This window comes from Eublepharis macularius, chromosome 6 (assembly GCF_028583425.1).
Source record: "Eublepharis macularius isolate TG4126 chromosome 6, MPM_Emac_v1.0, whole genome shotgun sequence".
NCBI lineage: Eukaryota > Metazoa > Chordata > Lepidosauria > Squamata > Eublepharidae > Eublepharis > Eublepharis macularius.
In genome coordinates this window covers 126,202,373-126,219,977 of record NC_072795.1, presented here as the reverse complement: position 1 = coordinate 126,219,977, position 17,605 = coordinate 126,202,373, and the positions used below count along the sequence as shown (strand labels likewise).

The 17,605-nt window shown below is 43.2% G+C and overlaps 1 protein-coding gene across 1 annotated transcript in view; it reads left to right on the top strand.

The window, feature by feature from the left end:
- The window catches only part of TM9SF3 (transmembrane 9 superfamily member 3), a 45,032-nt gene extending 29,932 nt beyond the window's left edge, over positions 1-15,100 (top strand). The window contains exons 6-15 of the mRNA XM_054982868.1: positions 912-1,043; positions 2,842-3,008; positions 7,716-7,810; positions 8,923-9,053; positions 9,520-9,659; positions 11,216-11,284; positions 11,396-11,542; positions 11,904-11,987; positions 12,164-12,240; positions 14,049-15,100. Coding sequence (XP_054838843.1) covers positions 912-1,043; positions 2,842-3,008; positions 7,716-7,810; positions 8,923-9,053; positions 9,520-9,659; positions 11,216-11,284; positions 11,396-11,542; positions 11,904-11,987; positions 12,164-12,240; positions 14,049-14,116 — 1,110 coding nt within the window. The 3' untranslated portion in view covers positions 14,117-15,100. The remainder of the gene's footprint in view (positions 1-911; positions 1,044-2,841; positions 3,009-7,715; positions 7,811-8,922; positions 9,054-9,519; positions 9,660-11,215; positions 11,285-11,395; positions 11,543-11,903; positions 11,988-12,163; positions 12,241-14,048) is intronic.
- The last annotated feature ends 2,505 nt before the right edge of the window (positions 15,101-17,605 follow it).

The following is a 17,605-nucleotide window of genomic DNA, read 5'->3' as shown; positions in this document are numbered from 1 at the left end:
AGTCAGGAACTGAAGGAGGTGGACTAGGTGATCTACAGGGACATATGGTGAGGGAGCACCACTCACTCAATATCACTTATAAACCGCATCAGGCAGTCTGCAGCTGTGCCACAGGCACCACCTAAGGGCAGTGGCAGAAGGGCGGCAACCCTCTGGAGGGGGCAGGACAAGCCAAGAAGCTCTGCCAGCATACAGTAAGCAATTTTAAACAGAAATAGCATATATGAGCATATGAGTGAGCATTTATTCTATATTTAAACTGCACAAAAACCATGAAGATGAAAACAAGGTTGCACTTACCTGTAATGGTTGTTCATCAAAGGGTCTTCTGTGCAGGTGCACATCCGTCCCTCTTGCCGCTCTGTGAACTCTCTGGAACCTTTGTTTCTGGGGGCGTCTCTAGTGGCGGCATGGAGAGAACAGGGAATAGCGCCCCTCCTCTTGTTCATGTGATGATTTTGGCAGGAAAGCATCCAAGGGAGGAGGGTGCTCCTAGTCTAGAAAGCTCTGGAAATGTTCTCTGTGGCTGGCTTGTGCACATGCAGTCCCAAGTGTGTGCCTGCACAGAAGACCACTTGATGAACAACAGAAGTGCAATCGTGTTTATTAACCCTGTGTGTGCACCACTCTGAGTTCCTTGGAAGTAGAAGGGCATACAGATCTGCTTTAATATGCTGGGGAGTTACAGTATTATCTACAAGGCTGTGAAACCTAGCACATAGTTCACGTTTGTTTGCTTTGGATTTTAAAAGCTGGCTTTAAAGGTGTTTCAACAAAATCTTGATCTCTATACGTGGCGTTTGTGTGCCTAATGAGGATTACTTAGCCTGAAGTTTATTTTGATTGCTCTTTTTGCCGTTTGATTAGAAAGCGGACATATTAACAAAATAAATGCCTCTTTTTGATTGTAGATTCACTGGTTTTCCATCTTCAATTCCTTCATGATGGTTATCTTCCTGGTGGGCTTGGTGTCTATGATTTTAATGAGGACGTTGAGGAAAGATTACGCTCGCTACAGCAAAGAAGAAGAAATGGACGACATGGTGAGGAAAATCTCGTTAGCTAATTTTTAAAGTGTTTATGGAGCTCTGCGTACGTCACAGTTTAGTTCTCTCTCCCCAGCTGGCGGAATAGATTTGCTGTCACTTCTGAGTGTCAAAGCAGTCCGTGAGGACACTCCGTTGCAGAAAGCTGTATATGCTAATTGTGGGCCTGACTGTGAAGCAAAGGCTCTGAGGTGGTCGCGTTAGGGAAGGCTTTCCTGCTTATTCCATGTTTCCCTGGCTTCAGTTTGACTAGTGAGGCAGTCGCCTACATACTTCTTTCCTTCTGTGGTCTGCCCCTTCTGTTAGGGGCTGCCTGCTCAGTGGGCAGCCCCTAACAGAAGGGGACTTTGTTGTGTAGCGCAGAGGGAATGCCCTCTCTAGTGGAATACCATTGTGCCTTTTGCCTAGGAGAGCCGCCTGACATTCACATGTGCAAGGCCAGCGAAACGCTTAGAAAAGGTGCTTGCCGTCACACTCTTTTCGCTGGAGCAAGGTCCTCTGGAGCCTTCGGTCATGCGGTTAATCGAACAAACACCTTAAAATCCATATGCCCAATAAAAAACAAATAGCCATCATTCAAAACACATTCTTGCCAGGAAGGAGGAGGACGGTCTTGCAGCAAGCCCACAGTTCTTTGGCTGGAGACTGAGACCAGCCCGTACCTTCCCCTTTGCCTCGGACGGCCAGAGTAACTGAGAAGGGAGAGAGAAGCAAGCTCCCACCAACTCTTTTCTATTCTGAGCAATGGCCTGGGCCGGGCTGATCTTCTTTGCTGATATGTTTGCTGAGGGTGAGGTTGCAATCTGTCAGGAGTCCCTGGTTCTCTGATGGAAGCAAGAGTGTAACGCTCAAATGTAGGAACTTTCTGCATTTAGGCTTGTGCTGATGCTCTCCCAATGGCGTGGCTACTCCAAAGCCTATCAAAGAGCAATAGCCAGGCATGTATGTATGTATTTTATTGTAACAGTCATTAGACCAGCTATACATCATAAAATCAGAGCGTAAAGCAAGATAAAATACGTTGTTTAGAATTCATATACTTCAAATAAAATATCCAAACACATATCCTAATACACCAATATAGAGGTAAGCTTAACAAAATCCTGAATGAATTTTATTTCACTGTATTCCCCTGATATAAAAGCGGTATTAGGCAGAAGTCTTTAAAACTTAATCAGGGTGAGGGGACTCCCTCGTGGCCATTCCAGTATTTGATGGTCTGTTTTGTTGCGCAATCACCTGGGCGCAAAACTTAGCTGTCTTCCTAGCGACAGCTGGATTTTTGTCAGCCAATAGCTTTGCCAAGGATATGTTATCTGGTATCCCCGCCGATCCAGATAAGAAAGGAAGAATTGTCAAGTCTCTAATCGAAAAAACATGTGTTCCAGTGTTTCCACCTCTTCAAGGGGACACCCGCAAATCCTTTGAGCATACAGTAACTTCTTATATCTCCCTTCCGTTACCTTGGATGGCGTGGCATCACATCTCGCTAGAATGAAAGCCCTCCTATAGGGAGGGAATAGCCAGGCATAAGCAGTTGTATGAAGAACTACACGATGAAGTTAAAATGGCTTGGTTAGAGCTGCTAAACACAAGGGATTGTGGCTAGGAACTGAATTTTTACAAATAGGCTGAACTTTGGGAAATGAGGCTTGTAGTACGCATTTTTGGGAGCTGTGTGGTTTGATACAGGCCAACATTCTGCTTGGGGAAGCCTTGAAATCTACTTGACACAGCTATCCATTTTCTTCTTTGGGAGCAGCTCTCGATTTAAAACCATTTTCTTCTTGTGCAGGACAGAGATTTAGGGGACGAATATGGTTGGAAACAAGTTCACGGAGATGTCTTCAGGCCATCCAGCCACCCGTTAATATTTTCATCGCTGATTGGGTCCGGCTGCCAAATCTTTGCGGTTTCTTTCATAGTGATTATTGTGGCGATGCTGGAGGATTTATACACGGAGTGAGTACTGCTTTGCGCCTTTGTCATATTTCAAAAGGTCCTGCACCTTATCCAGCAAGCCCACTTCCATGCATTTGAAACTGAATTTTCCAAGACTGAGGCACTAGGGAGAGGAGGGCAGTTGCTCCTAGAGCCTGTCCCCCCACCCCCCTCCCCAACATACACATTGTGAGCACAGTTCTTACACACTTTCCAGGCACAGGGCCCTTAAGAATAATTTTGAAAAGCCCCAAGGTTTCAGTTGAATTGGGACAGTGTCTGGTGGGGAGTATTTGTGTGGACAGTTGTGTTTGCTGGGCCTGGGATCCAAATTCAGGATCCTCCTCTGCCACGGAATCATTGTGTGATCTGGGACAAGTTACTGCTGATTGGTCTTTGTTCCTCTCCTACTAAAATGGGAATGATACTTGCCTTAGAGGGCAGTAGTGAGGGTGCATAAAGAGGGTACAATCCCAGTTCTATATAAAGTGTTACTCGTAGGAGCAGTAAGTACAGATGCAGTTAATATTTTTCTGTTAATCACTCAGATTTGGTCTGGTGTCTGTGGCGCATTGGGAATGAGACAAAATTCCCCGTCTCTCTCCCAGTATAACCAGCTGTACCCCCTGCAGTCTGCCTCCAGGGGATTGGTAGCCCCTAGAAAAAGCATAGGGACCAAGTAGGGCCTGCACTGGGGAAGGAGAATTGATGAAAATCCCCCATTCCCTTTTCTGCTGGCAAATATGTCTTTCACAAGTGGAAAACAAGGCTATAGCATTAAGCCAGCATGTTTCAGAGGACTGATAAAACCTCTTTGGATAAATGTGGACTCTGCCCCCTCCTCCCTGCGCGCTCACACACACACACACACACACACGCTGGTCTTTCTAGAGTGTAATGTGGAAGACGGTCTTGTTTTTCTTGACCCACAGTATCAAAAACATGTTCTGATTTAGGGTTTGGAGTGTGGCTCTACTTACTTTCTACATTTGCACATTAAAACACCGGCCAGCAATTTTCACTAAGGAGATGTCACGATGGAGGGCAATGTATGTTCGGCTTGCGTGTAATTTGATTGTAACTTGGGAGACGCTTTCAGTTTCAGCATGGGAGGTAGATGCCCTTTGAGGCAGTTACCTTCTTGTGTATGTGCCTGGAACGCAACATTTTCAGCGCTCTCCTAAGCAGACTTACATTTCTCTAATTACATTGAAATCATTGCTCTTCATGGGGCCGCCAGTTGCCTTCGGCACTTAACAAGTAATAAGGATGGCCTGCAAGTGATTGGGCACTGATGCTTTACGAAACTCGATTCTCCTTTTATTTTAGGACACCCAAGTGTCTAAAATAGGCATGCGTGAGTAGATAGGCTAGTAATTTTGGGGGATCCAGCATCTCTAGTCGGAATTAATCAAAAGCTAGTGAGAAGCAAACATGCATTTCCCTCCCAATTAAAAAGACCATGTAGCAAATGTCTGAGTCACTTGGGGGAGGGGAAGTTCTTTTGCAGTTGCCTGACAGTTGTGCCGGATCACGCACATTTCGTGCGTCTGCCTTTTTCATTACTTTATTTGGCATATAATAATGATCTGAACTGTTCTTATTTTGTCAGGCATCTATGAAATACATTTTCTGAAATAAAATGCATGCAGAGGTATAATTCTCCTCCTATCATGCAGCAGTGGAATTCAGCTCAGGTTAAGCATGAGTGTGTGTGTGTGTTTGGCTGTGTATGTTAGGTAAATTCCTGTATATTCTTGTATTTTCTTGGATGCTGATGATTGGGCTTCAGATGAAACAGGCTACCTACACCTGTTGCGTTATGTTCATGAGATGCTGCGACTTCTGTCATCTTGATCTTTGGGATCATGACTTGGGTATCTACAGACAGGAAAGAGGCTAAGGAACGTTTTCTGAGAGATGAGACCTCCCTCCCTCTGGTTCCCGGTTGTCTTCCTGCCATGGAACAGAAGGGAGGGTTTCTGAATGAGTTAGGAGTTCATCAAAAGGTTCCCCCCCACCCCAAAAGAAAGCAAGCAAGAATACTGGATGTTTTCTCCTAGCCAGGCAAGGAGAAGGATGCCCCGTTTCTCAAATCTCCCTTTCCCTTGTTTCGTCCAAGCCTGTTTAAAGATCTGCAACTGCTAAGAGATGCCAATCCACCAGCCACAAGGAACATGGAAGAGATTACAAGGCGAGGGGAGAATAGAACGGTTTCTTGGCAGCCCATTTGTCCCATAAGGCAGTTCCCACGCTTGTCAGTCTCAGCAGAGCCACAACACTCCATAGAGCCGCACGGGAAGGGGGCTGGCTGCTGCTCCATGGCATGTAGATGGTCCCAGGTTCCATCCCCGACACCTCCAGTGAAAAGGATCAGTTAGTAGATGATGTGAAAGACTTCTACCTAAGATTCTGAAGAGCTGCTGCCAGTCAGAGTAGACAGCACTGACCTTGATAGATCAAGGCTCACGATAAGGCTATTCATATGTTCATGTGTGTTCAGCACTGCCCCAGACCACATCTGGTCTTCGTTGAAGCCTGCTCAGGCCCAGCTATGTGACTCACAGTTGTGTCTTTGCGCTCTGCTGAAAGCTGAGTACGTAGGGATGCTCTCTAGGGGTGGGAATCCAGAACTGAAGGAGGTAAAGACAAAGAGCCCTCTCAGCTAATGAGGAAAACTCTGAACTAGTTGTTTGAATGGAAAAGCTAGATTTCTGGTAAAGATGGGTAATAGAGAAATAATAATAGTAATAGAGAGCTGCTGTAGCACAGTGGTTAAGTGGTTCAGCTGAGAATCAGCACTCTGCTGGTTTGAATCCCACGACTGCCATGAGCTCAGCAGGTGGCCTTGGGTCAGCCACTCCTCTCAGCCCCAGCTACCCCAGCTGTATTGTGGGGGTGATGATAACACTAATTTGTTCACTGCTCTGAGTGAGGCACTAATCTGTTTAGAAGTGCGGTATATAAGCGCTGTTGTTGTTGTTGTTACTACTAGTGCTACTAGTACTGCTACCTAAATGGCAGACAAAGTGTGTGAAAACTGAACAGTCCTAAAAATAAGGAGGGGGGAGAGTTGGTCAGCTTAAAACAAAATAAATTCTCTTATAAAATTTAGATCTAAAAAATCTGAACTTTACACCAACCTCGTCATACTTAGGGTCCAGCCAATTCTCAGTGGAAGGCATGAAGCTTCCCCCCCTGTGTACCCCGCCCTTCCTTTAAGGTCCCCTCCCCCAAGAATTCTTGCAGTTATGTGACTTGCATGGCAATAAAGGAGAGGTTGGAGGGCTGCAACTAGAAAGAGAAGGGAGCAAAATCACCTCTTTTCCATCAGCAGGGTGATTTTATAGAGCTGTTTCTGAATTTCCAAACATACGTGTAAGATATACTACTCAGATGAATGCCCCACCCAGTGTTGAATTCCTCCATGTCCAGTTATGGAACGTGCCTGTTGGCCTAAATCTGCTACCAGCAGAATCAGTTTAGTCTTGTTTAATGTTTAACTTTGATTCTTGTTAACAGTAGCAAATCAGCCCTATTTTAACTGATCTAGTTAGCCAACAGTTTCCCTGTGCTGGTCTCTGAGCCAATCACTTCATCTTCTATTATTAAACATGAACAGTGTTAAAAAGCTTTTCTGTAGAAAATCTGGATAATCGTTTAAAAGAAAGAGAGGGGGCCAGTGTTATCAAACAGAGCAGCCCAGATACAGTTATGATTCCCCCATCCCACCCACCACAATGTCGTAAGAGAAAGTAGCAAAGACTTTTTAAACACCGCTATTTTGAAAAAAACTGACCCCCAGAATTTTGGACTCTTGGGGGCTGTCATCTTGACGATCTTAACATGTGCACAAAACTAAAGATCCAAAGGATGGATTCATTTAATAATAAAACACTTTGAAGCTGTTTCAGCCACTGTGGACCCACTGCATGCCCCAGATAACAGCCGGCTCGCATTTCTGAAGCAGACTCTGGATATGGCAGCTTATTTCCAAGAAAGATATGTAATATTTGGTGGGGGGGGGGTCAGGGGCTAACCTTAACATGGTTTTGAACTCCAGCATTTAAAGGAATAACTTACCCAATAGCAAATACCTAGATGACCATCCAATAACAATCACAGCCCTCCATAATAATTGACACTTGATGACAGCTAAATTTAAATGCCAGGAGACTCCTCCCCCCCCCCCCCCCCTGTCCGACATGACTCCTCTTTAAGATTGGATTGCATCCTATCAGGGCTTTTTTTCTGGGAAAAGAGGTGGTGGAACTCCGTGGGTTGCCCTCGGAGAAAATGGTCACATGGCTGGTGGCCCCGCCCCTTGATCTCCAGACAGAGGGGAGTTTAGATTGCCCTCCATGCCACTCGGTGCGGAGGGCAATCTAAACTCCCCTCTGCCTGGAGATCAAGGGGCGGGGCCACCAGCCATGTGACCATTTTCAAGCAGTTCCAGAACTCCGTTCCACCGCGTTCCAGCTGAAAAAAAGCCCTGCATCCTGTTATCAAGGCATTGGTCACAGATAGTTCTAGACTTCACACCTGGCTCCGCCACAACAGTGCTTGAGCTACATATCTTTCTCCTAGGTCGCTGCTAGCCCTTCATGGCAGCATTTCAGTAGGAACTTCCTTAGTAAGTTAAAGTTAATCTTAGCATATGCTTGGTATGTAAGCTTTTTATAGTGGGCAGTTATCTGTGTAGACAAAAATACATGTCTTTCATTTTAGGAGAGGATCAATGCTAAGTACCGCTATTTTTGTTTATGCTGCAACATCCCCAGTGAATGGCTACTTTGGAGGAAGTCTTTATGCCAGACAAGGAGGTAAGCATTTTTTTTTACTACTACTTTTGTAGCTGCATCATATTAAAGGTAATTTGGGGAGGAGTTTAATCTTGCTCCCCAGTGCTGCTGCTGACTTTTTGGGATTATCCGTACCAGTAAACATTTCTGGGGTTCTTGGTTCCCCCCCCCCCCCCCCCCGCCACCAACCAAACCTGTTCCTCTTCTTTCCTAACGTGATTGTTTGTTTTAGAGGTATCTAAAATGCTGCTTGTCTCAGGACGTTCCCTTCCAATATCGGGATATGAAATTATTGAAAGCCTGGAGCATTTTTTTTCCTCTAGACTCAGAAGCTGATTTTGAGCGTTCTAGCTTGATAGAGAAGCTGTTCATGAAACTAAAGCTGTCACTTCTATTGTTTATCTTTCCAAATATTAACTTCTTGCGAGTATAATGTTTATTAGGTGAGGAACAGTGCCGCATTAACATGGGGGTTCTCAGGGTTTTTTTTCTGGGAAAAGAGGTGGTGGAACTCAGGACCATGGAACTCAGGACCGCACAATGACGTCGCTTTGGGTCAGCTGGAACAAGGGGGGAGTTTTTTAAAGTTTAAATCGCCCTTGGTGAAAATGGTCACATGGCCGGTGGCCCCGCCCCCTGATCTCCAGACAGAGGGGAGTTTAGATTGCCCTCCGCGCCACTCTGTGCCGGAACTCCGTTCCACCGCGTTCCTGCTGAAAAAAAGCCCTGGGGGTCCTCTGTTTTCATTCTACAAGGAAAAGTGGTTCACAGATCCAGTCTTCAGCTCAAGACTTTCTGGCTGAGTCTCGTGAGCTGAAAAGTGAGCATGCTCTAGCTGTACACGCGCTGAATGCTCGCACAACACTTGTGAATTCACTGATTTTTTTTTTTAAAAAAACAGTATTTAACTCTCTTCCCTTTGTAGTCCAGCTATGTCCATTCCTGCTGATCCTTTGATTGCGCTGCTGCAGCCACACCACGGGCAGCATCCAGCTAGCGTGTTCCTGTGTCCATTTGCCGGGCCCTTGCTACTTCTCACTAATCCCACCCAGCCAGTGTGGTTTTTGAGTTAAGATGGGAAACGGGCCCCGTAGTTCTGAGCCTCAAATGCACTGGAATATTTCTGCCTGCAGGAAGGCGGTGGATAAAGCAGATGTTCACCGGAGCCTTCCTGATCCCTGCGATGGTGTGCGGCACGGCCTTCTTCATTAACTTCATTGCCATCTATTACCATGCATCCAGAGCGATCCCTTTTGGGACAATGGTGAGTAGTTCAACAGCCCCACGGGTTCCAGCTGCGAAACTGCAAAGACTGGGATGCTTTCCCTTTAACACACCAATTTCTAAGAGTTGGTAGAAGCTTGCTTGCAGAGATTTTAATTTTGTCAGGTTAACAGTGGAAACAGGAAAATAATGTTTAGCAATCTGTTCGGAGGATTGAGGTCTAAAGGTATTTCTTTTTACACAGTCAAGATGAATTCACTATTTTTATTGTGGGTTATGCTGCTTTTGTGATTTAGCTGTGATAAATTACAAGCGAACAAGTCGTTTAGCTTAGTTTTATGGGGTTTTTTTTACCACAGTGGGATTACATTTTGCTGTGCTCTTGTCCGTTTAAAATGCATTGTTACACCTAAATTTATTTTTACCCGCAAAGTAATAATATAATAAATGTGCTTAATCTTGGATGCATTTTATATCCTCTCGTCTTTGTGACTGTGAGTTTACAGGTGGCCGTATGTTGCATATGCTTCTTTGTTATTCTTCCCTTGAACCTCGTTGGCACAATACTCGGGCGAAATTTGTCAGGCCAGCCCAATTTTCCTTGTCGAGTCAATGCTGTTCCTCGTCCAATCCCAGAAAAAAAATGGTAAAGTATGAATGCCGTTTCTTTTTCTTTTTTAATGTGGTGTGATGTTTATTGTATTTCCTTGAGGTTTTTTTATAACATTTATTTGTGGAAAAACATTAAAAAAATAAAAAAGCAAACAGGAGAGGTAAAAAAGAAAGAAAACTGTGCTGGCTGCAAAAACACAATTGGCAAATCTATACGTAGATATCTATAAAAGATTTCCAAGTATCTAAATATAAGCCCATATGCACAGTTACCTTCTATATGCAATACATTCAAATGTTAAGTTTATAAGGTCTTCAATCCAGTGCTTTACAAGAGGTTTGCTTTTGTCTTTCCAACGCTGAAGTATAAGTCTTTTAGCAACTGTAAGGGCACGGAGGGTCCATTTCTGTTGAACATCGGTTCGATTCCAAAAGACAGACAAGTAATTTAACAGTGCATTAACATTCTCACAAATAAATGACTTTTCTCAGGGCTTTTTTTCTGGGAAAAGAGGTGGTAGAACTCAGGATTGCACAATGATATCACTTTGGGTCATCTGGAACAAGAGGGGTTTAAATTGCCCTCGGCGAAAATGGTCACATGGCCGGTGGCTCCGTCTCCTGATCTCCAGACAGGGGAGAGTTTAGATTGCCCTTTCTGAGAAAAGAGGTGGTGGAACTCAGTGGGTTGCCCTCGGAGAAAATGGTCACATGGCTGGTGGCCCCGCCCCCTGATCTCCAGACAGAGGGGAGTTAAGATTGCCCTCCGTGCCACGTGGCACGGAGGGCAATCTCAACTCCCCTCTGTCTGGAGATCAGGGGGCGGGGCCACCAGCCATGTGACCATTTTCAAGAGGGTCCGGAACTCCGTTCCACCACGTTCCTGCTGAAAAAAAGCCCTGATTAGGGATAACACTTTTTATTTTCTGAAATGAATAAGATCTTGAATGAAGATTGTAAAAAGCCCTGAGTTTTCTAACACAAAATTAATATGACTAATAACTTCCTCCCCTAAAAACAGAATGACTAAACATGCCCAAAGCACATGCTTAAGAGATGCAGTTTGAGAATTACATCGCCAGCAGTTAGACACTGTGCTTAAACCTTTAGTTGAAAGACGCTGTGGTGTCCAATATACTCTAAACGTAATTTTTACATAAACTAGTCTTTCATATGCCAGAGAGCTTTGGTTTTTCGCTGCAGCAGGTGTCCTGCTGAGCAAGGAACAGGAGGCAAAGAGCAGCGTTAGAGCTAACATCATGCTTTGAGTTTAGCAGAAATTGCCTCCTTAGGTGAGTGGATTTCCCAACGGACTGGCACTCAGATCCTGCTTACCTGCAAGACGCCGGAACCCTGGAATTCATCTTCAATTGAAACTTTCCGCTGGCAGATTTCCGAAGAAAGTACCTGGAGCCCCACCTTCTGGGTTTCAATGAAGCGCTCAGAGACCTTTTAGTACTTGGTGTGAATGTCTTCTCAAGTCAGCCATGATCTTCCCTTTGATTTCGTTGTGTTATGGAAGAACGCTATGATTAAGCGTCTTGCTCCATTAGTTTTTCTCTAATGACGTCAATTCTGCTTGTTTTTCAGGTTTATGGAACCAGCTGTTATTGTTTGCCTGGGCGGGATTCTCCCATTTGGATCCATTTTCATTGAAATGTGAGTTGCCTTTGCCTAAAAATAAGCAAACTGTTTATTGGTAAACTTATATGATGCTTATGTGTTCTAGTTAAATAATGAATGTCTGTACAATGAAATCTTTGTCTTTAGGTATTTTATCTTCACCTCCTTCTGGGCTTACAAAATCTACTATGTCTATGGCTTCATGATGTTAGTGTTGGTTATCCTCTGCATCGTGACAGTTTGTGTGACAATTGTATGTACGTACTTCCTACTAAATGCAGAGGACTATAGGTGGTAAGTGTGTGTTGTTTATTTTTTTTAAATTGCCCAATCTTAACCAACACGAAAGGCTAGGTAAAAATGTTGGCCTATTTAAGTGAAGAATCTCCAACATTAGTATTTTTTAAAAGTTCTTGCCCATTTAGATGTGAAAGGGACAGAACTGGGGGAAAGGAATTGGCCAAAAGCAGTTTACAAAACGGTGCTATTCCTGTTAAATTTTTTTTTTCATACAAGTCTGCAAATGCCTTAATTTTAACGACATTTTAATCACAATTTACAGTGATTCTTGTCGAGGAGGGGGGTACTGTGTTGTTTCCAAACTGTTCTCTGCATGATTGAGAGATTTGGGTTTGTTTTGTTTTTTTTCCTTCAGGCAATGGACGAGTTTTCTGTCCGCTGCTTCGACTGCAATCTATGTTTACATGTATTCCTTTTATTACTACTTTTTCAAGACAAAGTAAGTAGTCTTTGATGTTTATGTGTTCCATTTTTAAATAATAAAACTTTCATTCAGCTAAACTTCTAATTATTGGCTTCAGTATCTTTTTTATTTAACACAGAAAATAGCAGGCTTCAGAAGTATCTTGAGAAAAGCTTGATGATGAAAACTTTTTTTTCTTCTTTCTCTCTCAGAATGTATGGCTTGTTTCAGACATCATTTTACTTTGGTTATATGGCAGTATTTAGCACAGCCTTGGGAATAATGTGTGGTAAGTTCAGAATGTATTCATAATCTCAGACTATATCTTTGTTCATTCCTATCCTTTATTTTTAAACAATTGAATTTTGTGTTTTCTGTCCCAGTTAAATTTCTGTCCCAGTTAAATTAAATTACTTTTGTTATGTTAACATGCTTGATTACAGTGAACAAAACTAAGAAGTCTGCAGATTTTGGTTATTGTCCCCACATAGGAATTTGCCCAAATATGTGAATGAATGGATAGAATTAGATGCAGAGGAGTTAGCCGTGTTAGTCTGTGGTAGCAAAATCAAAAAGAGTCCAGTAGCACCTTTAAGACTAACCAATTTTATTGTAGCATAAGCTTTTGGGAACCACAGCTCTCTTAGTCAGATGCATGGTACAGAAACCAGTTTCTGTACTATGCATCTGACAAAGAGAACTTGATTCTCAAAAGCTTATGCTACAATAAAATTGGTTAATCTTAAAGGTGCTACTGGACTCTTTTGGATAGGATTAGTTTCTCTCGATGCTTCCTGGCAGTCATTCACTCCTCTCTGCTCCAGTGCTGCAGATCTTCTACTTCCTTCTAATAGCTTTCCTTTCTCCCGTCAAAGCTCTTTGAGACAATATTCTTGAGCATCAGAAATATTTATGACTTAAAGGATGAAAGGACTGAAAAAAATTCATTACAGCTAAGATGATTTTAGGATCTTTTATCACAAAATAAAAAGAACAAAGCACCTGGGATCAAGAATTCAAAGTAGCAAGCTGAAAAGGGAGTAAAAAAGATGCTTTAAGATCTTCATAGTTGGTCCAGCTAGGTTGCTGGTAATAATAACAACATTTGATTTATATACTGCCCTTCGGGACAACTTAACATCCACTCAGAGCAGTTTACAAAGTATGTAATTATTATCCCCACAACAATAATCACCTTGTGAGGTGGGTGGGGCTGAGAGAGCTCCAGAGAGCTGTGACTGACCCAAGGTCACCCAGCTGGCTTCAAGCAGAGGAGTGGGGAATCAAACATGGTTCTCCGGATTAGAGTCCTGCCGCTCTTAACAACTACACCAAACTGACTCTAGCCAGCCAGGTTGTGGAGGAAGTGCTCGGGATTGTGGGTGGGTACCCCAACCAGCTCCTTGGTAATGTCAATAGTAGGTCCAGTGCTGATATGGTGGTTAGAACATCTAAGGCCAACATGGGTCCTGATACTAGCCAGCCATACATCACTGTGCTAATTTTAACGAAGAACAAGGATGTCCCTTCTCTTGAATCCCCCCACAGAGGGAAAAGGACAAGTATGACTTACCTGGCTTTTTTCTTCTAAGTTTTCCTCCTCAGCCCATTTCTCTCCTCTACCACTGCCCCCCCCCAAAATTATGCCCTAAATACTCCTCCCTGTATCCCAGGAGCATAATTAACTCAGGACAGGTTCAAGGGCTTTTGTGTGTGTATCATGCTTGGGACCTCACATGCCAGCTGGGTGCTGCAGTGCATGTTTTCAGTCACTTCCAGGAAGCTGCAGCCTCCATGTTGACCGTGTGTGACGGTAAAGTACAGCTGCTGGAAATGAGTAGAAATGCTTACTTCATGCCGACCAGAATCCGTGCCAAGCACGGTGGGTCTCATGTGGTCAATATGGCTCCTAAGCTGCCCTAAGGAATCAATAAGTTAGGTAGATAATTTCCTTCTTGCAGGCCAGCTTGCAAAACATTGAGCCTGATGATGTGTATAGTCCAATAGTACTTTCAGATAAATTGCACATTGGATTGTGGCCATTGTTAAACTTCAGTTCTCTTATCTGATACATGTATTTTTGTCTCGTTTTTGCAGGAGCTATTGGCTATATGGGAACAAGTGCCTTTGTTCGCAAAATCTACACTAATGTGAAAATTGACTAAGAAACTGAACTCTGAAACAGTCAACATTTTAGGGGTGGGGTGGGGAGGGAACAGAGTATATAAACTTGCACACCAAAAAGCGCAAGAAGAAAATCGTGTGTGTAACACTGGGCACTCTGTGGGTCTCTGTTTTGTGGATCATTTAAAGCAACATCTGTTTTCATTGATCCTGCATTCTTACTGACTTTCTCCAACTGTACTCAGCAAATGCTTGGATTTGTATTCCGTAGGCATTACCACAGTGCAGGCTAATCTTCCCAAAAAGTAGCGCATTAAAGATGAAATAGACTAGCTCTCTTCAGTGAAGAGGACAAAACTGTATTTAAGCATTTGTTCCATTCAATTAAAAAGGAAAGTGAGAAGGCGGCTCCTTAAACTAAGTAGTTACTAGTACTTAAAACAACACTCTTCCAGAAAGATTTGTTCCCTCCAACTTTAATGCTATTTGACAGGGTAAAGTAACGCTGGGTGCTACCAGGTGTCATTTGCAGTATCAGCGTATACACATAACACACGTTTATTCGAACATGGCAAATAATTTGCATGCAATGTCAACTTACGACTCTTAATTGGGCCAGTTTCCCATCCATTCATCTTTAAAGGAATATCCAGCTATATCTGAGATCCATCCATCCAAAGAAACTTTGAATACTAAAGGTGGAGTTCTCTGCACTGTAATTTGTTTGTACAGTTAGGAAGCAAAAATGTTTAAACGAAGACGATGCAATCTGTTTTTATTAAACACTTGGAGGTCTAGATTAAAGAAGAAATAACTGAATGTCTGTAATTTCTCTATTTCTTTTTCTTTTCTTTTTTTTTTGGTTCCAAGCTGGTTCTCCTTTTTCTGTCCCCCAAGGTTGGAGTGTTTCATTGATGATTTAAAAGGAGTAATAAGTGTATAAAACATTAAATAATGTAACTTAGATGTAGCTCCCAAATGTATTTGGATGTACAGATTTACTAAAGAATACTTTTTTCTGATGATTCAGTGTACAAATGTGTGAATTTAGGTGGCTTTTTACATCTTGCCTGCTGTTGCATGAAATGATTTGGGGGGGGGGGGTGTTCCTCGCAATCTGTGTGTGTCTTGTTTTCTGTTTACAGACGCTCTTTCAGAAGCAAACACTTGTAATTTATAAGTTTAATTTTGTTAGTTCTTGCTGGAGACTGGTGTAACCTCTCAAGCAGAGCTGCTTTTAAGTGTTCAGGAAATGAAAATAAACTTTTCAGACAAATGTTCTGATTGTGGAGGGGGCGGGGGATAGATAAACTTACGCGCAGCAATACTTGTTTTTAAAAGCACTGCGGCAGAAAATCTATTTCTGTATGAAGTGCTAATGTACCAGAAGCCTGAGGATTTGTCGCAAACCTGTTGAAGGGGTTTCTTTCTTCCATCTAGAAAGAACTACCCCGATGCACGAGAAGAGGGTTCTGACGAAGAGTTTTGAAGATGTAGGGGAGAGAGAGAGAAGGGTTGGCAAATAAAGGTTCTAGTTTTATGGATGTTTATTTGTAACAAGGCCTTTGGAGTTCCTTGTTTCTAGAGAAGGCTTGGGATGAATTTGGCTTGTGACTGCTTGGCAAGGCTGATACCAAAAACTGAAGGTGTTCCTAAAAGACAAAATTGCTGTGAGCAGCAATTGTTCATCCTAAATTGCTTATGTATACAACAAACCGGTATTCCACGCCTCCCCCCCCCAGATAATTTTACTTGGAGATTTATTTTAATTTGCAGATATTTGTGCAAGAGGAGAAATAAATACAATTTACAGTGAGCAAGTTGTAGTTGGAAATGTTACCTGTGTGATGCATTTTCAGATTTGATTCTGCAGTTCTTTGTATAGAGAGTAGATACTAAATGATCTGGGGCCCCTGGTTTGTTAGTCTTCCCTGACCATTCTCTGAACGTAACTATCGATTTCCTTCTAAATTGTAATATAGTGAGGGGAAGCTGCCAAATGCTGCTCCTTTGGTTTCAGCGTGATTTGCACACAAGCCCCGTGGAAACAGTCTAAAGCTGCTGTGTAGTGATGTGACTGTCAGGAACGCCTTGTGATGCAGGCTAGACAGTATCTCACTCTGCAATTTGGAAATGTCCGAATGGGTTAGGCATCGCTTGGCCTCATTAATAATTGTTTTCTGTTTCTCCATTATTGGGTTTGTGTTTTCTGTGCCCCAAAAGATCCTAATTCTGTACCAAGGGGTAAAACAAATTTTATTACCTGAATAAAATAGGTAATTAAGCAATATGCTTACTTTATATAATTGTTCTTCTAGTATGCTTTTTTTTTAAAAAAAAAGACCAGGATTGAAAGATGGGAATCGTACGCAGATCCGGCATCTGTTGTGAGTCAACCCATGGGAAGATGGGTAGGAGACCCCTGGGGGGAAGAATGTATAAAAAGTATTTACGGCAGCCTGTGCCTGATACTCCTGTGGGTTTTCATCTTTTCACCATATCCTGTTCACACTTCCAAGGTGTTTCTGCAGTTGCATGGCAATACATGCCTAAAACAGTGGGTTGATGTAGGAGGCAGACTTGCAAAACATCTGTAAGCTGAATTGTGAAATTCCTGTCTGTCTGAGTGTCCTCATTCTAAAAGGATACCTAATGTTGCAGAGCACACATGCACACCCAGACATTTTATACGCTTATGCAACATAGCCCCTGCCACACAGTCATGGAAGCTTACTTGGATTTCAGAATATTTGATCACCGCGAGCATGTTAGAGGTGATCAGCCAGTGTGGTGTGGCAAGAATGATGGACTAGGATCTGGGCGACGAGTTCGATTCCCCCTTTGGATCCCCCTTGGGTAGAAAGGTGGGGTATAAATGAAGTATAATAAAAATAAAATAGGTGTTAGAAGCACAATGCTGTCTAGATGCTGCAGAACATTCTGGGCTTGTGTAACAGTGTTCTTCCTTGCCATACTGCTTGCTTTCATTAGCCAGGGTGCCTCAAGCACCATCTCCAAAGTGGCCACTACTCTCTTCAGAAGCACATTGGCATCTCTTGGGCCCGTTTACTTCTGAAGCTCAGGATGAAGGCAGCCTTTTTTGAACATCTCAGAGACGGCATTAGAAAAAAAAGTCCAGGAAAGTGCACATTGGTGCTTTGTTTGGTCTGGCAAAAGATCGGCAGGGGGGTCTTTTCTGACCCTGCACTGGGCCTTGGAAACCGTCAGAAATGGGTAAGGAGGTCTCCCTGCTTTCTGAGTGCCTCCAAATCCAAGTGTGTCATCAGGAAGGAGATTCTTCCCTATCTCTCTCCTTCATGTCCCAGTATGAGTGGTCCAAATCTATGGGGCTTTGATTAGAAAAGAGATGAAGGCCTTCATGGTTTTCTTCTGTTGGCTGAGAAGGGCCCCCATCTTAGAAGCGTGGCATCCGCCAAATCACTTGATCCTGTCGTCTTCAGGAGGAGATGTGCTACTACCCACTGCTCAGGTCAATAGGTTGGATCTGCAAAGCGTGTGAACACCGGTGA